Source organism: Aythya ferina, assembly GCF_964211825.1.
Source record: "Aythya ferina genome assembly, chromosome: 17".
NCBI lineage: Eukaryota > Metazoa > Chordata > Aves > Anseriformes > Anatidae > Aythya > Aythya ferina.
In genome coordinates, this window is record NC_140316.1 from 11,459,522 (window position 1) to 11,481,480 (window position 21,959).

Consider the following 21,959-nt stretch of genomic DNA (forward strand, 5'->3'; position numbering starts at 1 on the left):
GGGACACAGCTGCTTTCTTGCTCCTGAAGAAACTGCACCATCATTGCCAAAGTGCAAATTGAGATAGCTTTAATAAAAAAAGGTGACCTCCTCTCACTGGCTTGTTTCCCATGTCAGCTATTGCCCTTGGTCAGAGAGACCAGGAAAGCCCAGCCTGTCTGGTAAAAAGCAAGACGGAGAAGACAGGCAGAGGTGCAGGTCTCTCAATTTGATGCTTCTCCCCAAAGTACCCATGTGGTAATGTGAATTGAAATGTCACATTCCCTGGGGCATGCTGGTGGGCGACACCTGCACAGCCATCCAGATCCAGCAGAGGAAATACTCGGTGAAATGGAAATATTCTTCACTGAGCTATTGCCAAAGGAGTCAGGGACAGAAGAAACAAAACTGCCCCATCACCCAGAAAGCCTTTGGACCTTCCTGCTGTCTCCTGGAAGACAAGCGGATGATAAAGCCCCTGTTTTCTGAGCCTAAGTTCCTTTACAGGACAACTCATGGGATTTCCCTGAACTGTTCCATCTGGAAGTAGGGCATTTCTGTTCATAGTTTTTCAGGGACATAAACTCACCATAGCTCTGGATGTGAGCTCTCCATCCAGGAATCCACCTCCTTCTTGCATCTGTGTATTAACCACACCTGCAGCTCTAACTCCAGCATTCTTTCTCTTCAGGCAAGTGAGTATTCCCTTTCTGAGAGGCATTTTTCATCAGAAAACATGAATATGGTGGAAACTCAATCCATTAGGACTGGTTTCAAGAAAACTTGGTCAGGATTAGGCTGTCTGTAGGCCAGGATGCTACTCCTGGTCAAGGAGCACACAAAGTCCAGAGATGCCCTAGTGGTCACAGCAGTTCCCCAGGCAATAGATCCCAGTTTGCCACTGGGTTCAAAGCATGCTGTAAGCAAACCATTGCTGCGAGGGGATAACAACCTAATCTCCATCTCTTTGGATCTATTCTTCTTTGTGTACATAATTTGGCATCTTTCGGTCCAGAATGCTTGCAAAGCTTCGAGGCAGGCTGACTCTTGTGGTTAATCTGGTACAGGGCCCTCTTCTGCCACAGGGGTTTAAACCAGTGTCCCTTGGGTGACACAACTATTGGCCACACACTCTCACATTGCACAGGACAAGGAAACCCATTCCTGCACTGCTCTGATCTTTCCAACCATACCGGGGAGACGAAGACCATGATGCCTTTTCGGTCCCCGAGCAGCCACTGTGAAATGTCTGGCCAAACCAAGTTATTCTGTAGTAGCTCAAGTGCTTAATTACCAGATCTGAGACCAGCAGCTTTCCTGTGCAGAAAAGCTTTGCTGTGCTGCCTTGGTACTGGGGAATAAAGACTGCATGGGCAGCATCCTCCCCACCTCACCTCATTGCTCTGCAACTTGGTGTCCATCCCTGTCCCATGGTCCCTTTCAGTGTTCACAGTCGTTCTCCAGAAGACTGTTATGTTTATAGTTTATTAATTAAGGTGATTTTAATACACCTGTGATGGATTTGTAATGGCTTTTATCAGAATTTACAGGGAGTTATAGAATACATATCAGAGTTTCGACATTCTCTTAATTAGCACCCAAGCAAATAAGAGTATGCTAGATCTGGAGATCTTCAGGGCCTCAAGCTTGCTGTCTCAGAGCCACTGGAGATGTGAGTGTAATTTAAAACAGTTAAGGCTGCTTGGAAGGGCACCTCGAAGGTATTTGTCATCACTTTCAAAACCCTTATTTACTCTCTGCTGTTTCCAAAAAACCCTCTGGGAGCTGGGAAATGAATCTATTTTCCTACCAAAGCCCATCACATGGACATCCTGTCTTGCTATTTTTAGGGATGCTTGTGAAGGTAGGCTGCACCCTGCTCTGTTATTTCAGGGTCTTGCTAGCCTGGAACTGCCCATGCTGACTGTTACTGGGGGGTCCTGGAGGAGAGCCCAGACACATGCCTTGTTTCATTCTTTGAGAGCTCCTGCACTGCTGACCCCAAAACATTTGTCTTACACAGAGGCAGATGCACACTGAGAACTGTAATAACTGCAAAAAGCTGCGGGGGACACCCTGCACTGGGGCCACACAACTAGAGCCATTGACAGTGCTCCCCAGGTGTGTTCTGCCTTCCCAAAGCCACCCGTGAAGCTGCCAAGCTCTGCAGGTGGCTCAGCCATCACAGGTGTGGTGGGAACACTGCAGAGAGAGGCACAGCCACACAGGCTGCAGCTCGTGACAGTAACAGATCTGACATGACAGGGAAGGCTGCAGCACGGATGGGCCAGCAACCACAGCAGCGCCCTCCTGGGATGTGGATATGGTCCTTGGTTATTCAGCCATGCTGAAATCCATCTTCTTTGCACTGTCACTCCTGCCCACGCTGTAATCACACCTTTATTTTGCTCCGTAGACACCTCCCAGGGGCAGCCTGTAAACTCAGCCCTTCATCTTAGTCTCTAGCCCGAGCTAGGATGGTCCCATCAGTCACTGACAGCCTCAGCACACGGGATTCCCTTCAGCTCCTCATCTGCTGCACATGCAGCTGGGCAGGGGGCTCCCTCCTGCAGCACCATCCGGATCAGGCCTTGCCAAGCTGCTCTCCCCGAGGTACAGGACTGTGCCTGTCCCCAGGACTGTGAGCAGCTCTTGCCACCGAGATGTGTCCCTGCTGACAGGGGCAGATTTGGGGCACAGGGCAGCTTGTGCTGACAGCAAGGAGCTGCTGCCTTCAGGGAGCATCTCAAGACTCCCCGGAGGATCCAGCTTCTCAGCTGCGTTCCCAGAGATGGAGCATGAGTATACGCCACCGATGCCCACTCCTCTCCCAGAGGTCCCAGCTTGATGCCCAGAGTGACATTGCCCAGGAAGAGAACAGCATGGTAAATTCAAAGGTTAAATTTGCATATTTCCTGGTGCTGCTCAAAAGAGCCAGGCAGCTGTTGGAGATGGACTGCTGCCAGACTGCTGCACAGGGAGCGCCAGCACCCTGTGCCCACCAGGGCTGAGGGATCCTTTCAAGTGGCACTGTGCAGCCTCTGCAGGGGCCTCTGGTTCTGAGAGGCACAAAAACAAAGGACCACAAGCAGTGCAGAGGATGAAGTTTTGCCCATGCATCTGTAGAGCATCCCAGGCCATGGAGGAGGATACCTCCTGGGAACAACCAGGACTGGATGTGTCCTAGGAAGAAGCAATGAAGGCAATTCTGTATTAACAAGCACGACATCTGCTTTCAACAGTGTGCCTGGGACTGCATCTCTCCAATAATGCACCCAGGGAGGCCACAAAGAGTCTCTGCAAAAAGCTCCAAGGGCTACAGGCTCAGCAAAATACTTCACATTAAATACCCTTTACAGTGCATGCAGGAGGACCATTGAAAATTCAAATGAACAAGCCGGGAGTGAATCACACAACAGGGGAGGGTTGGCTTCAGCTGAGAAGGAGCAAAGCAGCAGCCAGGGAGGGCTCTCAGTGGGATAGGGCTCAGGCTCAGCCACAGGCTTCTGAAACATGGCGAGAAACTCCTGCAGCACACATGGTGGGAGAAGCAGAGGGCCTCCCCCAGAGCGTGGGCACAGGACCACCCGGGCACAGGACCACCACAGGGCGCAGCACCAGTTTCCCAGCTCAGCAATGCTGAGTGGCTCAGCATCAGCCTTTTGGTAATGCTGAGCAATGCGTATCCACCACTGATAAACGTGCATTCAATATTCTGCTTTACCTTCTACCTTTTCTTCCCAAGATCTGTTTATGCTCCTCTGGACCTTTGTGTCAAGCTTTAGAAGAATAACAACTCACTCTCTCATCTGCTTAGCAAGTTCCTCTAAAGCAAGAAACCAACGTGGAGATGCTGAAGAGGGAGAAGGTCTCAAGGATGCACCTGCACCCACAGCTCTGGGCTGAGGAGAAAGATGGACAGTGCTGAGGCTGGTGGCACCCACTGCTTGTTTCCTGAAGGAGCCACCCGGCTGGCTCTGGTGATGTCCCCTCCTTGCAGGAAGCAGGCAGCAGGGCTGTCTCACAGCCTCAGCTCTCCGCCACCTTGGCCAGCAGCAGGAGAGCCTGCAGGCTGGCATTGCTGGATGTTTTCTTGAAAATATAAATACTTGGCCCCTGCTGGGACCTTCAGTGGCCTTTCAGCAGGACCTCGAGGGAGGCAGCTCCGTAGGACTCTCCTGCTAGTGAAACACTCTCCTCCTACGCTTCTCAGCGTGTTGCCATCTGGCTGTTGCACTACAGGGAACAGCCGACCTACCGTCCCCGTGCCACTTGTCACTGTGCTATCACCTGTGTACAGGAGCCTCCAAAACCACCAGGTCCAAACCACCAGGTCAGGCAGAGCTTTTCCAGCTTGTCCCCACACACACCCTGCCCCTGCAGCAGGCAGCAGTGCAGACCAGGCGCCCAACAGAGCCTGTCATCAGCCTGTATTCAGCACAGCCATTTGTTTAACTATTTCTGTTCTGCATCTCCGATTTTTCTGTCTCTTTGGGGTGCCAAGCAAGCTGTGGACCCTTCCCCTGCACGTGATGAAAGGTGGGCTCATCATTTTCACCCCTGTCCCATGACAGAAATGAAGGCAGCCTTCCCTGCATCTCTTGCCAGGACCTGCTCACTTCTCCAAACACGTGTGCTCTGCTCACACAGCTCAGTATGTGTGTGCGTACGCATCCGGGCACACACACACTCTCTAATGGACATCTTGGTCTTACAACTACATGTATGCATCCAGCCTCATGATCCAGAAGGGCCTGGAGGGCCACTGCAAGGCAGCACAAGGCTGCGCTTGGCACAAACACCCCATCTTGCCCATCACCTCTCCCTTCCCAAGCATGAGAGGTGCGGGGGAATGCAGCAGAGGGAGCTGTGGATCACGCGAACTGCTCAGGCAGGCTGAGCCAAAGCTTGGCCAAGGCCCTCTCACAGGAGCTGTCGGGGTGCACTTGCAAACACTGCTCATCTCCTTTGCCTCCGTGTCAGTTTTGACACTCACAACAAGGCGCAATTTTCCTTACCGTGTCATTTAGCTTCCATCATGTTGAGAGATTCCTGTGCCTTCATCGTCTCCAATTATCACTTCCCACCTCTGCTGGTGCCAAGTGTCAGGCTCCTTCCTTTAATTCACAGGATTCTCAGTTTTACAGAGAGCAGTAAATGCCTGAGCTGCTCCAGCCTGGCACACAGGGAGAGCTCATATGTCTTCTTTAGCAGTCCAGCACTGCGTTCCCCAAGCTCAGGGCAACAGGACTGTCAGAATGTCCTATCTCCTCCCCTGGGCACTTTCACCATGCACCTGGTCTCTTCTGAACCCTGGGGATGTGAGGACAAGCAGAGGTGACTACTGTCCCCCTCCTCTCCAGATAGCAGGACAGCAACATCCTGATGCGGGTGTATCAGGAGGGGCTTGTGCTGCAGCCACACACCAAGGCAGCGGGGGGCCACTGGCCCATGGCCTCTGCGTGTCATGGGCTAAATGATCCGTCTGACAGCAGGTCGCCAGCAGAGCTGGACCTTGCGCCCCGGCCCCTCACTCTGCTCACTGGCCTGTGCCTTGCCTGCATTGCAGCAGACAGCAGCAGGTGCCCAAGCGCATCTACGCCTGTCTCCCACCAGCACAACGAGCAGAAAAAAACAACACCCTCACCACTATATTTTGTTTTAGGAGTTTTGGCGTCAGTGCTTTCCCCTCATTGAACCTAGGGCTTTAAAAGCAGGAATCGGGGCACAAAGGTCTGTGGCGAGGGTGTCATACTCAGATGAACAGCAGCAAAGCCTTCATTTTAGGAATACAGGAACAAGATAAAAAGGCTCAGAAATCAAAGCTGACATAGCACAGACATGTCCATCTCAGCTGCAGCAAGAGGAGGGAAGAAGGTCTGCACAGGGAAATGAGCCCACAACATGCAGAGAGCTGCCTTAGTGGGCACCTGCTCTGTGTTTGCCACAGAACACGTGCAGAAGGCAGGCACCAAATACATCAGGGGATTGGGATGCCCCTACAGCACCGAAGACAGAGAGCAGCAGCACAGGGAGCGCTGGGGAGCCCCAGCTCCTCCCAGGGTTTGCCAGCCCTGCAGCCCACCACACGACCCCACAGCCAACATTTCACATCGGTGGCCAGGCTGGAGCTGGTAATATATGCTCTGCGGGATGCTCACGACAATAAAAACATGCCAGGTGCACCTGGGTGAGAGAGGTGAGCCCAGCCCTAATACCCATGCAAACACACCTACTTGCCACCAACTCACACGTGCTGTGACAGCAGCACACCCTGCCTTCCTGCAGCCCAGCCCTGCTCTCACCTCCTTACAGAAAGAACAAATCCCCCATGCATGTGATATGAGCGTGCCAAGCAACTTGTTCACCCCCTTCCCACAAAGCCTGGAGGTACAAGTTCCTCTTCTCCATCAGTCCAAGGTGGGCATGGGTCAGGAACTCCTGGACTCCCCGTATTTATGGGAGGCCCTCAGGAAAATTTATCCAAAGTCCTCAGGAAATGACCAAGCGAACTGCTTTGAGGAAGACTGTGTTCCCCGCAGCCCAGCTGGCCACCCAGAAGCTTAGGATTAATTGTAAGCCTAGCAAAACACTAGGAAAGCCAAAAATAAATACAGAGAAAGAAAAGCATTTCACACTGGAAAGCCATGGCCAAGTAAAGTCAGTCTCTTCTGGGCTGATTCCCAGGAGGCAGCTCAGATTCATTTATTCTGCCACTCATATAAATGTCTCTCTTTGGCTGAGCTGCTCCCTTGGTGCTTTCTTCCAACCTAGGAGAACAAGGGTCCGTTATTCAGACCCAGAGCCGCTTGTCGAGGAGGAAAGCAGAGCCCCAGCAGCACCCCCAACCCCAGCCTCTTCCTGTTTGCACACCGGAGAGGATGCAGCCTCGGTAAAGTCAGAATAGTGACTGCTGACCTGGGGCTGCCGTTTAAATAGCCACTGCCTAATTTCCAGGCACTGCATTTCAGTCAGAGCACAGTGAGCTCTAGGCAACAAACAGCATGCCACATGAGGAAAGGTTAGCGTTATAATGACCAGAAGAGATGGTTCATCCTGTGGGTAACACTGCACCCAAAGATATTACCCCTTCCAGTGTTAGGTGCAAGCCACAGGGCTTTGGCCAGGCATTAAGGCTCACTTCATTGCACAATGTCAGAAACTGAGGCTTGAAAATGACACCTCAAAGCCTGTGAGAGCTGGCACCACCCTGACAGGCTTGACTGACAGAATCCCTTCGCTCTCTACTAACGCTGTTTCACCCAGTGGCCCTAAAATTCATTTAAATGGAACTAGTCAAGCAAAGGATTCAGCAGCTGCCGGTCTCCATGGGTGGGGAAGAGTGGTGTGGCCCCAGTGCTTTGCCAGAGCTCTGGGTGCTTGGGCAGGGAACATCCCACACCACAGGCAGGCTGCCTTCCCTACAGCAAAACGGGCTACTTTGCAGACCTTTATGTGCCCCAGGGCCAGGTCTGCAGGGCGGTGTTAGCCAAAGGAGCAAAGCCAAAGCCAAGAGGCAAGGCAGAAGTGCAACATCAGAAGTCAGGCGATTCCCTCCTGCAGCAGGCGACCAGGCCAGGAGCAGAGACAGCAAAGCAATGCCTGCCTGCAGCAGCTGACACACAGACAGCCAACGGGTGTCAAAATCCTGCATGCCCAGCCCAGGAGCAGCCCTGTCCCAGGCTGAGGTGATGTCAGATCTCAGCCTGCTCCCGATCCACCTTCTGGCACCCCCCTGCCGTGGGGTGGTGGTGGTGGAGAGCAGGTCCCAGCAGGCAGCACCCAGCTCCCCCATGGCACAGCGCTCTGCCACCATCCATCGCCAGCACTCAGGACCGTGAGCTGCTGTAATTACCATTATTAATTCTCCCCTCCCTTCAGGATGTATTAACTGCAAATTGAGAAACAGGGGAGGGAGGAAGGGAGGGAGCGACAGGAGTCCCTGGACTTGATAAATCAGCTGCTGGTGGAGAAGCGATGCCTGCACCTCGGTGCACGCATGGTGCAGCCCCAGCCCGCAGCCCAGCGCCTCCCCCCACTGGCTCCCAGCCCACCCAGGGCCCCAGCTCCAGCCCTGCTCGCTGAAGCAGACCCTTGTTAGCCAGGGCCGAGGGATTTGGCTGCTCTCAATTAACACCACGTTTGCCCCGAGCGAGCCAAACGTTACCTGCAGAGGCATGCAGGAACAGAAACAAAGGTGTCGAAGGCAGTTGGTACAATGTGCTTGGAAGGCACTGAGGGGCTTGTGTTTGTGTCACACCACTCTGTGGAAAAGTCCTGAATTCAAACCGGATCTGTTAAGCTATACCAAACTTCATGTGGTTTCACCTTCGCCCAAATTAAAGCCAGGTTGGATGAAGGTGACTGGGAACAGAATTAAACAAATTAATGATACGAGTGCCTGCACGGACCCGAAGCAATTGTTCTTGGTAGTGGCCAAGGTCTAGTGGTTCCACAGAGGTCCCAGCCCCACTGCCAGCAGTCAGAGGAAGCTGTCCCACCTGAGGTTATGGAAAGAAGGCTGCCAAACCTCTCTCAGACTGAGGGGCCCTGAAGACCCTTCCCAGCCCCCAGGACAGCCATTTCCAAAGCATCTCAAACCTGGTGCACCCCACAACTTGCAGAGTGCATCTGGTGACGTCCAGGGCTTCATCCCCTCACAAGCACAAGGCAGCCGTAGGATATGACTGGAAGAGCAGAGTGAGCCCCTGTGCTAACATTTGGAGACCTCACTGCTGAGAGCAGAAATGGCCTGAAAGAACAAAGGGAAAGTCCCCACCTGTTTGAAGCCTGCTGGTTCTGCAGCGAGGCTGCTGACCTGTGGCTGCACTCGCTTGGTGGAGGAGGCGAGAGTGCCTTGCAATATAACCAGAGAGGTTTCATGTCACTCCAGACAAACAGCTCCACAGCACGCTTCAGACCAGGACTTGGATGTTCTTATGCAGCACAAAGGGAGGCGGGGAGCAGTAAGTAAAAGCCCGCTTCACATTACCCTCCTGACAAAACAGGCTGCTGTCAAATTGTTTGGAGACTGTGAACGACAAGAGCATTCACAGCGCACAGACTAATGCCTTTCCTCTGAAGGGAAAGGGACAGACAGCCCTCTAGTGTAAAGCCAATGCTAACCATGTTTGTACAAGCATGGGAACCGTCAAGCATCAATCATGGCCAGCCCCGTGCCGGACACGCACACTTGGGAAGGAATCTGTGCCAGGGAGGGGGCTTTGCTCCCCATCACTGCTTCTTCCATCACCCCTAAAAGCAGGATGCTGCCATGGAGATGTGCTGCTGGCTTTCAAGCGATCATTTTGCTCTGCAGACAATGTTAACAAACTATGCATTTGTTATTATGATTTCAAAAGACACCTTCTGACAGAGCAGCCTTCATAGCCTGACACCAGCACTTGCAAAAGGCTTCTGAAATCCTGGCTTGCGTGGCAGCCGATGGCATGTCTCTGACAAAGCCCCCTGTGGTGCCTGGAAGCAAAGAAAACTGGATCTTGGGCCTCCAAAGATTTTTCCTTTCCTCCCCCTCCTCCCATCTATTTGAGAGTCAGGCTGGGTTCGCATCTTTACTGTGCACATTGCTGTTATGCGCGTGGTGTATTGTACGTGGCTCTGATCATCACTCACGGCCTTAAGAAAGACGCACAATTAAAATCAATATTTAAAGTCATCAAACAAGCACACACAAATTTTAACAGCCACACAATTCACTCTGACATAACGACGCAGGGTGCAGAGTCGAGAGCTGTGCTGGAGTGCCGAGAGCACAGTTCTGCCCACAGTCTTCAAAATTTAATGAAAACACACCATTTTTAAGCACTTTCCCAAATCCAGCTCACAAAATCTGTCACTTTGATGTGAATGGTCCCAGTCTTAGACTAATCAGTCACTTTTACTTTCTCTTTAGTAGCTAAAGACGCAAATGAACTCCCAGCAAACTGCACAGCTTCAGGAGAAGAATTTAGCAGCCAGATGGTTCCTGCAAAAGATTTGTTCTTAACAACAACAAAAAAAAAGTTAACTAGTTTCCCCAGTGAGCAGCACACAGGAGAGGATCTGACACATCAGTAAGCAATTCTGAGCTGCTATCTCAGAGCATCACTTCTACTGTATTAGTGCCCTGTCTTCCTAGACCATCATGTAAATTATAATTATTACTAATAACTGATCAGTTAGTACACATCCATGCTAGGCACTATAATTATCCTGTGCACTCAGGAAAGGAAAGAAAGCATCAAATTTGAATGCAAACATTCCTTAGTTTCCAAAGGAAGGTGTAACACAAAGAGATGAAAGAAACCACAATTGTTAAAAAGGCATCAAGATTCAAAGAGCCATCCGAGGGAAGGTTGAATTCTCCCGAGATGGAGCAAAGCTGTGACTGGCTGGAAACTTCCATGCAGGCGGTGAACCTCACTACACTGGTGTGATGTGTTTGCTTTCTCTTTTTTTTTATCTCCATGTGGAATGATAGCTGTAGATGGGTATCAAAACATAGCTAACAATAAAGATACTCCAGACTTTCGTGGAGACCTCTGTAGATAACGTACAGAAACATGCAGTGCAAGTAAGTTTTTCTGCAAGGAAGCAAACAGCAAAACAAGGATCATTTAGCAAAAGGACTTTGACCATCTAAGGATGGTGGTGGGGGAAGGAAGAAGGGATGCCATGTCAAGGGTTGGTTTCTTAGCTGTCTATGCTGGAATTTGGGCAGAAACAAGGGGAACCAACCAGCAGAGGGGAGGCCTGGGGGCTGTGGTGCTTCCCAAGATGAATATGAGCAAATGGTGGTTCTAACTGTGAATACAGCAACTACATCCCGGGCTGTGTCAATGGGTGTGTGGACAGCAGAGTGAGGGCAGTTATTGTCCCACTCTGTTCAGGACTGGGGAGCTGCAGCTTGAACCCTGTGTCCAGCTGTGGGCTGCTGAGCCTAAAACAGACATGGAGAAACCAAAGTGATCTAGTGGAGGCTTACTTAGGTGGTCAGGAGCCTATAGCACACATCCTGCAAGGTCAGGTAGAGGGAGTCAAGGTGGCTGAGTCAGGCAAAGAGGATGTGAAGGGATAATCATATAGTGGCCTACAACTACTGAGGAAGCAGTAATGTTGGAGCTGAACACTCCCTTGTGAGGCCAGGTGACACAACAAGGAGCCGTGGCCAAGAACTGCAGTTTGGGAGATTCAGTTTGGACATCAGGAAAAGCTTCTTAATCCATTCCTGCACTGGGAAAGGCCAGAAAGCCTCTGTTGTTGGAGACTTCAAAGACTCAGGTAGGGAAAGACCCCGCTGACTGAAGCTGCCACTGGCGACAGCCGTGCTCAGATGGGGAAGCTGTGCTACAAGCGCCAGAGAGCCCTTCCCACCAGCACCTCCAGGGCTGTGAGGTTTGTCCTCAGAGAGGTTACTGCCACTGCACAACATCCAGGAAAGGTTTCCAGCAAACACTGGGTTTGAGGTCTATAGGGAGGACTGGCAGCAGACATGGTGCTGCCTAGTCCCCATTGCTAGACAAGATTAACAAAGTGTGCCTACACGAGGTGAGAAAATACCATTTTTGCTTTATACCAGAAAACAGTGCAGCAGCCTGGAGTACTTGAGTGCTGCCCAGTCTGAGAGGGAGGTACTGCCAGCTCCAGAAAATGGGAAATTGCACTATTTTTTTTTCTTTTGTTCTCTACTGCATAAAACCGGATGGAGTAACAGAGGGTATTGTTGCATTTTTGAGGCTTTTAGCAAATGAAATCTGAGAAATTGCTTTAACTAACATCGGTGTGGGAGACCATGCTGGGAGAGCTGTAACTAGTTCATAAAAAATACCTCCAAGTGCTCCACCTCCAAAATGCAGCCAGAAAAGTGGACACATCTGAGACCAAAATGTCAGGAAATGCCTTCTGTCTTGCCCAGACTGTGACACTGCTCTCAGCTCCTTCTTGGTATCAATTTAGAGGACTTATAAAAAAGATGGAGAGCAACTCTTTGCTCAATCAGATAACAACAGGACAAGGGTAATGGTTTTAAACTCAAAACAGGAAGATTTAGATTAGAGTTTAGGAGGAAGTTCTTCCCTCAGAGGGTGGTGAGGCACTGGAACAGGTTGCCCAGAAAGATTGCGGATGCTCCATCCCTGCAGGTGTTCAAGACCAGGTTAGATGAGGCCCTGGGTAACCTGATCTAGTGGGTGGCATCCCTGCCTATGGCAAGGGGTTGGAACTGGGTGATCTTTGTGGTTCCTTCTAACCTGAGCCATTCTGTTATTCTGTGATCAAGCTCCATGCCTTCTCCTGACACCACAAGGACAATCACTCACTCCCATCAAGCATGGTCCCAAGCACTACATGCACCATCACTCCTGCTCTGACAGCTCCACCACTGCTGTATCCAGTGACAGTCAAAGAAATACCTTGACCATGCCAAAGGGACATGGGACATAGTCCTGATGCAGGCCGGGTGGAGAAGGGTTTGAGCAGCCTTAGCCCAGAAGTTGAACAAGTCTGAGCTATGGGTGAGAAGAGGACAGCTCCATCCTTGGTGGTACTCAGAAGTTGACAGGACAAGCCCTTGAGCAACCTGATCAAGCTTTGACATTAGCTGTTGTAAGAGCAGGCTAATTAGAGACCTTCAGACACCTCTTTCAAAGTGTTCTACAAATTTTTTGAAAGCATATCTCCTGTAACCCCCACCCTGCCTGACCCATGTAGAAAAGACCCTATCACTGCTGGGGGGAAAGGCTGCAGCCTGCTGCTTGCCAGTTTTCAGGCTGATGTCAGCCCCATACTGTTGAGCTCCCAAGAAACTATACTAAAAATCACAGTATGCAAGTATTTTCTTGCTTTCAAAATTCTGAGTGTTTTGCACATGCTTGTGTAATGATTTGGCTTTTCTTGACAAGCAGGAAGGCTGCAAAATAAAACTGAAGTACTTTTCTAATCCCTTGATTCCAGGAGCAGAGACCTAAGAGAGAGAGTAAATACCATAAAATCTGCTGGCGCTATTGTTCAGCTCCAAGCTGCAATGCAAAGGTTGTGGGGAAGGCAGCCCAGACCAGAGAGACAAACCTGCTGTTGATGCAGCAACACCCCTAAGGAGAACATCATCAGTCTTGTTGCCTGCCACTGTGTCACTGCTGAAGAAGCGACTGGCAACAGCACAGACCTGCACGTTTTAGCTCTGGGCTGACCTTTACGCACATTCTGGGTCCACTGGGAGATAACTCAGCATCACTCTCCCAGTGTTAGAGCTGGAAAAACAGAAACTAAATTACAGAAAATCTGGCTGACCTGCTCAAGGATACAGGGAAGTCAAAAGCAGACGCCAGAAGCCCGGATTTCCAGGAGCTTTCTAAAGGCAAAGTGAATAGGGACAAAACCCATGCACACCACATGACAACGCTTTGTGCCTTAAACCCGGGTGGGACGTTTCTATGCATGCTGTGCACACACCAAATGAAATATCTGTCACTTTGATGCCACCCTGCTCTGAGTCCATGTATCATCCCTGTACACCACCATCATGGATAATCAGCCACACAAAACTCATGCTGCTGCATGTCCCTGTCACCATAAGAAGACACCAGCACAAGCTGAGGTGAGTTTGCACATTTTAGCAAAGTCAGTATGAGTTGGCTGGGCATCTCTATGCAAACATGGGAGGATCCACCCTTTGCTTCTTTTTGCTGACTGTGACTTTTCAGCACAATTGCCTCCCTTTTCCTTCAGTCTCTGGAAACCTCCAGGAGTTGCAACCATAAGCATGAAAGGGAAGGAGAGGCTGGGCTCTGCACATCACAAGCTCCCTCCTCCCTCCCACACTTGTGTGTGTCTGTAACGTGTTTGCCCTGAAGCCCAGTTACTCACAAATCCCAGACAGATCCAAGTGGCTCCAGGACACTGCACGGAGCTTTCATGTGGACAGGAAGGAGAAGCCCTAGTGCAATTCCCAGCCCTTGCAGGCACCATACTGTGATGCTGCCTCTTACGGCTCCTCTTTGCAGTGGCACAGGATACTCCTGCTCCACTGTACACATGTCTCTTGGATAAATAAACCCCTTTACAAACATCAAAAGAAGCACTTGGCACTCAGAGATATGTCTTAATGAAGGTGACAGCAGCAGAAAGCATTGCAAATCCAAGGGGAAGAGAACGCACACCTAATTAGAGCATCTCCTTTCTTCTCCCTTCAGTTCCGCCTCCGGCTGGTTGTGCAGGGTGAATCCTGCACTCGGGCAGCAGCTTCAGCCTCTCCTCCAGGATGCACCATACGGCACGGCAGGGCTGAGGTACACAAGCAATGGGCACAGCAGCCACAGGAAGGCTCAGCACGGAGATTAGAGCTCAGCTCTTTGCAATCTTCCTTGTCCTGCTTTGTGCTCAGGCTCTGGCTCAACTGATTTTCCCTTTCCCTCCTCCTCTCCTTCAAGGCTCAGGGTGGAAAGGGGAGGAGGACGCTGTGCTGTTCAGGGCTCCCACAGCAGTATTACCATGCCTGCAGGGTGTGTGGCAGCGAGCCTGAGAGCCGGGCTTTGGAACATCCTTCCCCTTCCCTGCCCCTATTTTATTTTCCTGTGCTGCTTCTGAGCCAGAAAAGGTGGAAAATTCACAGAGGTGCTGCTGGATTCGCAGATTTTGCTTATTGTTTTCAAAGGCTAAATGGCTGAAATTATCATTAGTGTCAGTAGATGCTTACAGAGGAATGAGACCATCGTCGCTAGTGCACTGAAGTGTTATGGGAGACGTTTGTGGGGATGTGAATTGTGGACCCACACAGACATCCAACCAGCTTCCAGCTCAATGGTGAGCCACCAGGCTGAGCATCTGGACACACAACCATTCCCACTGCCCCTTCTGAGCACCTGCTTCTGAGCAGGGCAGGTAGCAGACCAAAACAGAGGGAGGCACCTCGGTGGTGCAGCAAATTGCTCCCTTCTTCCCCATGCTCCTTCCCACTGCTGTCACCTTTGCACTTTATAAACAGTCTCCTGCACAGGTTCCCAGCAGGATTTCGCTCTGGTTATGCTCAAAGAATCTGAGCACAGGATGCAGGTCATTAATGAAGGACGTGGCTTGTAAGGACAGAACTGCCCTATTCCCTACGCTGGTGGTCAGCAGCTTGGGCACCTGCTGCCCACAAGTCACAGCAGTGAATGGGGCAGCCTAATTTACTTATTTTCTGGATCAGCTTTCTCTGGTGCTCTTAGAGGTCACAAAAAAAATATCTTAGACATCACAAAAACAGCAGGGACACAACCACATCTGCACTGATACAACCCTACCGCATGGAGCAACACAATGGCACCTCAGCCTTTTTGCCCCAATACTTCTCTTTAAAAAGCCTCTCCAAACATATCCTCGGATGGTCCCACAGAATATAGGACTAAGGTATTGTTCTGTCCAGTGGGGAATGGGGGACAAAGCTCCCGAAATAATGAGTATCCTTGATATGAATGAATATTGTACAGAAAGGAAGCCTGAAATAATACCCTGATGAATGGTGTCTTCTCTCAATAAAAAGAAAGCTGTTCTCATATCAGTGAATAGATATTCTCTGAGTTTGGTGTAGGTTCTCATATTATAGGCTTTTATTTTTATAAGAAATTGTATAAAGAATAAGCATGGAAAAACCTCTTTCAATATAAATAAATTGCGTTAATAAAGCAGTAAGTGCTGAGAACACCAGGTGAAAGCTCTGCCTCTAACTGCCCCTGGTGGCTATTTCTGGCTTACAGTGCACTTGAAGCATCCAGGCAGCCCACGGTGGGAAATGTAGTCCAGATGCCATAGTGGTCATTCACCTAAACATAATCTTCCAGGGTTCACAAGGACTTTACAGTCACAACTCTCAGCAATCCAGGCAACCCAAGCAACTCAAAAACAACAGAGGGAAAAAAAACTCAAACTCAAACCCAAACCCTCAAAGCCTTGTTCTATAAATAAAACCATTGTAACACAGTTTCTGTATTTCATTATCTTCAGTGGTTTTTTCACATTATGCTGGTAGCAGCCGGAAGCACAGGGAAAGTCACAGCGCAGAGGAAGGGCTGTGCTGCAGCAGGATCACAAACGGTGTGAGGCAGGAGGCTGTCCTGGGCACCCGTACCACACCCATCACCTGGGTACCACTCTGCATGGCTGACAGCCTCCCTACAGCATCACGGCAGGCAATCAGCCCACACCCCCAGCTTGGTACTTCGTGCACACTCACAAAACCACTGCGTGCAAATCTAACGGGTAACCCATACACCTATGGCACAGCGCATAGCAAATGGATGCTGAAATACCAGTATCCGCTAAGGGCCCACAGGAGAAGCCATCACTGCAGCCTGCCCCCAGGGTGTTTTCCAAACAGAAATAAATTGACAGTTTCAGAACTAAAAATGATTGCAATTATCCGAAAGAGATAGGGTGCCATTTGGATCAGCGCTTGGGGATATCCCTTGATCATCACAAATATATTAGCCAGAAAGCCCTCAAAAAAAAAAAAATCTATTTGTGTCAGTGATGGAAAAAGGAAGCAAGCTAAAGATGGCACACACGGGAAGAGACTCCACACAGCAAGAGGCTCTGCATGTCAAACACTCCCTTGTCCAGCAGCTTGGACAGCAGTGGAGCTCCTATGTGAGGCTGATCGCTCTAGTTAAAAAATTGCAACCCCTGGAGGACTGGCTTTCCAAAAGCACACCTGGCTGGCACACGCTTCTCCAAGCGGCCCGAACCTGCAGAGTGAGAGCGTGTGTTCCTCCAGACATAGGTCTTTATTTCGGGTTCCGCCCGGAGAGACTGCGAATGGGCAAAGCCACGAGTGCACAGCGGGGCACCCCCAAGAGCAGCCGCAGCCCCCGGCTGCTGCTGCCGGCAGAGCCCCAGCCCCATCCGTCCACACCAGGAGATGGAACGGAAAAGCTGTCTCCAGGGCTGCCCGAGCAGATGAAAAAGGGCGATTTTCTGCGGGAGGAGGAGGTTCTGCCAGGCCTCCCCCCCACCCCCCCGACGTGGGGTCCCCCGCTGCACCCCGAGCTCCTCTCGCTAGTGGGCACCGAGCTGAGACGGAGCGGGGCGGGGGGGCCCTGAGGGAGGGGCCCTGCGCGCATCCCTGCCGAGCCCCGGTAATCGCCGTCCTCCGCCGCGCTGCCGGTGCCGGGGCTCCCGGAGCCTCCGCGAACTTCCCCGGCCGGAGGCACCCGCAGGAGGCCGGGGCCGGCGCTCAGCCTCCGCTGGAGGCTCGGGAGCGGAGCCCCGCTCCTCGTCGGCCGGGAGGGGAGCGGAGGGAAAGCCGGGCTGCCCCCGCCCTCCTCGCAGGCGCCGCGGTTCCGGCCACCTCCCCCAGCACGGGCTGTGCCCCTCTGGGAGGCAGCCTTGAGAGCGCAGGTCGCCGCTTCCCCCGGCCCGGCCTCCTTAACACTTTGCCTACCCCAACCTCGGGGGGAGCCTGGCCACCCCAGGGCCGGGCCGAGGAGGGGGAAGAGGGGGGAGTCCAGGGCAGGAGGGACCTCATCCTGTAGCCCCGCTCCGGGGATGGAGCCAGCCGTGTCCCCCATCCAGCCCCGGTCTCTCCTCCGCTCCCCCTGCCGCCTCTCCCCGGCCGGGCTCGGGCAGCGCTGCCAGGGGCAGAAGCGTCGCCGGGCCCCCGGGGTCCGGCCCCTCTCCCCCGCGGCGGGACCTGAACGCTCCGCCGAAGAAAGTTGCAAGGAGGGAAGTTCCCGGTGCGGTGCGAAGTTGGGGACGCGCCCGCCTCGCCCTGCACTGCCCTGCCACCCCCCCGGGGAACGGGGGAGCCCCGGCGGCGGGAGGGGAAGGGGAGGGTGGGGGGAGGGAGGGATACGAGGGGACGCACCTACCTTCAGCTATCGCCCTCTTCATCTTAGGGGTCGGGGAAGGCACGTCTGGAGGCGCAAAGTCGAGCGGCAGCCGGTACAATCCTTGCGAGAGCGGGGCAGATCCTCGTGCAAAAACTTCAGCCCGAGCGCGGAGCGGCGGCGCGCGGGGAGGGGGCTCTCCCTGTGCCGCTGCCCTCGCTCATCGGGGGAATGAGCAGCCCCCGAGCTGGAGTCAGCATCCAGGCGAGGCTCCCCCTCCCTCCCTCCCTGCCTGCCTGCCTGCCTGCCTGCCTCCTCCCTCCGTCCTCCCTCCCGCCCGCCGCACGCACGGGGCCGGGGCTGCGGCGGATCCCGCGGAGGCAGAGCCGGCGGCGGCGGCGGGGAGCGCGGAGCCTGCTGCACTGTATCCCGGGAGCGAGCGAGCGAGCGGGGCGCGGGGCTGGAGAGGCGATGAATGTTTTATGGGATCATGTGGTTTGACGTGAGAGGAATCAGCCTAGATCGGATTTACTGGCTGGAGGAGTGAGAGGGAGGACGGGGGAGACGGGCACGGGATGGAGGGAGGGGCCGCGCCGGGGGCAGCCGGAGCGCGCAGGGCCCGCTCCGACGGCGGCGGCGGCGGCGGCTCCGCCACGGGTGCCCGCGGTGCGCGGCCGCGGGCCGGGCAGGGCGGCCGGTGGCTCATTCCTGGAGGAGAGGTGCCCCCTAAAGGAGGCCGCGGATAGGGCCGGTCGGGAGGATGCCGGCATCGGGCCGGCCCGCTGCCCCCCTTCCCGGAGCTTCCCCCCCTCGCCGCCCGCAGGCAGCCTCCGGAGCGGCGCTGGGAGCCGCCCGCAGCCGGCTCGGCTCGGCTCGGCTCGGCTCGGCTCGCACTGAAGGCTCGTGGCAGGCGGAGCCCCGGCTGCTGGAAGCCCCGGCGGGGGCTTTTTCTGCAACCGGGCTCCGCTCTGGGGAGGCTCCAAGAGACGGCGGAAACCGCAGCGCCCGCACCCGCTGCGCTGCAGGGCCCCGTGGCCGGGCGTTGCTGCTGCTGGTGCGGGGCCGCTGCGTTCCCCGGAGAGGCCCGGTAGAGGCAGAGCCCGTGGGCACAGATCCCATCCGAAAGGGAGAGCTCTTCCCCTCTCATCCCGTCCCACCCCCGTGTTTGTGGGACCGTTCTCCCATGTGCAGCCGGGACAGCAGCTTACCTCAGTTTACCTACAAAGCATGATGTTTACACTGGTTGCAGACAAGGCAGGGTGAAGCTGGCTTTTCCATCCTCATCCCTCCTCCTAGCTTCCCTGTCCTGGAACATACAAACGCTTACTGCATGGGCAGCTCCCATCTGCAGTAGTCCAGGGTAGCAGAAAGACACGTCTCATGAAGTTGAACTCATTTGCTCAGTGGGCAAAGGAAGAGAGAAGGATGGTGCCAGAAAAAGCAAGACATTTTGAGCATGACGATACAGTGGCTCTGGCCCTGCTAGTGAGAGGTTTCAAACTACCAGATATGTATATACATATGTGTGCATGTACATATAGGTATATATGCTATTGAGTATTTACTGCTCTCTTACGATTTCTCACCCTTATCTTGACCACCTCCAGAGCTGCTTGCATGCAGTGTTTGTGTTGTGACCATAGCACCCATAGCCCTACAGTATCTGCATAGAGATGGCCCCAAAATGAGCCAGGAAGCTGGTTCTCCTTTGTACAATGCCTCATCTCATCACAACCAAAGACCTGTGGGTACTTCAATGTGCACAGTCATCTTAAAAAAAAAAAAAAAAAAAAAAAAAAAGGAGAAAAAAATGCAACCAAAGGAAGGCCCAGCTGTGCACTTGAGCCAGATGGAGGTAGTTTATCAAGTGTGGGCTTTAACTATGCAAACAACCTAATCTGTCCAAAGATTCCTGGGAGGTATGTCTTCTGGACGGCCTAAAGATCACCTTTGCTGATGTTTTACCCATCATCCACAACCAAAGTGTAAATACAGAGCTGGGGAATGGCTTTCTTTGGGATATACGGGAGGATCATCGGAAGCGGGACCAGACCAGGAGGGCTGCAGCTGGCAGAGCTCTGGAAGGGGCCCTCAGGTGGGATCAGGAACTGCTGAGCACAGCAGCAGTGTCTTGGCTGACCTGGCTGAATGTAGCTTTTTGTCCCATGGTGTTTGGGGCTTTTTTGCACTGTGTCATCACAGGACTTTCAGTGGCACCAGAATAGAGATGAACATGGCTTTTCTCAGGACAGAGCAAAGCCTGCCACGTGTAAATGCAGCCACGTTCTCATGCAGTAACACTCATTGTTGGAGACCTATGTTTTGGGGACTTTCTGGGAACATCTGGAAGCAGGATGTGTTTTAAGGGATGTGTTGCCCTTGTGAAATCTCTGCACAAGCAGTTGTGTCAGGACTGGGTGTGGGGGGAGACTGGGGACATCTACCTCCAGAGCCTGGCTCAGAGGCAGGGCACTGTGGTACCAGGAGCCAGGCTGGGGAAGAAGCATGAAGGGTGAGACAGGAGGACTGTGAGGTGTTGTCTTCTATTCAGTTAAGATACGTGGGTTCAGATAACTAAGAAAGGTGCAAATAACCCTGTCCAATATGTCTCACAGACATAGCTACCTTGCCTTACAAACCTTATTAACATTTTCTCATCTGTCAGTCAGAGAACCTTCCCCTACATCAGTCTCCTGAGCCACCAGCTCTTTCTTTCCCAGCTGCAATTTTCACTTCCAGTTCACCTTTGAAAACCCACCAAAAGATGAGCCAGGAGAACTGTAACCACCCAGACACCCGCTAGCATGGTCCAAATGTGAAGGTATAGCCCAGTGCCTTGAGACCCCATTCTCTCTTCCCTGGAGATGGGAGATGACAGCTGGGGAAGGTAGGGGATGCCTGTTGCTCTGAGCATTGTCTTTTCATTGTCTGGATCCTTGAAAGCATCCAGAGGAGGGCAACGAAGCTGGCAGAAGGGCTGAAGGCACGTCCTGTGAGGGGAGGCTGAGGACACCTGGATTGTCCAAGCTGGAGAAGAGGAGGCCCAGAGGTAGCCTCACTGCTCCCTGCAGCTCCCTGGGGAGGGGAAGTACAGAGCGAGGCACCAACCTCTGCTCCCTGGGGACCGATGGCAGGGCACACTTGGCTTTGTGTTCTCAGTTCCCTCTACTCATTCTGTGCAAGGGCAACCTCCAGCCGTACCTCTGCCCATCCTTTATTTCAACCTGCACCCCATCCAGTGGGTGCTGTCCTACCCTACCCTTCACATACTGCGTGCAGCTTGGCACCATACAGCCCCTCTCTTCTCTGCTGGTCCTGCACACACTGCCCAAAACATTAAATGAAGGAGAGAACTGCCAAGGGAGAACTATGCCCTCACAAGGTCAAGCTCTCCTGGCTGGATGGGACCATGGTTTCAATGCTATTTGCTGTCTCCTTTGGGTGCTCAGGCCAGTCTGTGACAGGTTACAGCTCTGCTCTGAAAAAGCAGGAGAGATGTCTGGGAGTTTAACATGTGAAGGAAAGGTGAGGTCTGGGGATAGACAAGGAGTGTTCCTGTACAATCTGCTGGTAGCACGCTTTGTTGGTTTTTGGACATCTTCTGGGGAAGGGAGGGAGGATGATCCTATCCTGCCCTGCTCTGTCTGCAGTGACAGCCTAGCTACTGCACGTTACGAATGTGCCACTCCTCACTTTTGAACATACCTTCAAGCACTGATGTTTGAGTAGTGCTCTCTGACATTGCCATCCCAAGTGGTGCATTAGGAAAGAGAGGTCACCTACATGCAGAGCATGAAGAGCACTGTAGATAAAAGGACCTTGGAGCTGGAATCATCTGGGAGAGGATGGGAAGGTGAATAAGAGCATTGAAGGAGTTAACTGAAGCTGTAGTCACAAGGCCAAAAATTACAGGTTCTACCACAGAGGCAGCAGCCTGTGTGTGGCTGTTTGGCTGACATTTCTGAAAGGTTAATCTCGAAATGGAGAGAGCACATCCGCAGAGGGCTGGGCCTGACTTTTCTTGCAGATTCCTGCACCACTTTGGGCAAGTTTGAGACCCAGCGTTTTGCAGCACAGAGGTCACTGTGAAGTAACAAGGTGGCTGTGACCCTGGCATGCAAAGCGGTGCACCACAGTATGGTGGTGTCTGTGCTGGTCCCAACCCTAATGCGAGCTGGCTCT

At 52.7% G+C, this 21,959-nt stretch overlaps 1 protein-coding gene across 4 annotated transcripts in view; it reads right to left on the reverse strand.

Moving 5' to 3' along the window:
• Nucleotides 1–18,108, reverse strand: part of RTN4R (reticulon 4 receptor) — a 73,223-nt gene extending 55,115 nt beyond the window's left edge. For 2 of the 4 annotated variants that reach the window (XM_084539193.1, XM_084539192.1), the window contains exon 1: nucleotides 17,820–18,108. Coding sequence is in view for 1 of the 4 variants with exons in the window: in XM_084539194.1 (XP_084395320.1) it covers nucleotides 17,820–17,841 (22 nt within the window). In the remaining 3 variants the exon portion in view is untranslated. The remainder of the gene's footprint in view (nucleotides 1–17,819) is intronic. The other 2 variants (XM_084539195.1, XM_084539194.1) reach the window with 2 other exon arrangements.
• Nucleotides 18,109–21,959: the final 3,851 nt, after the last annotated feature.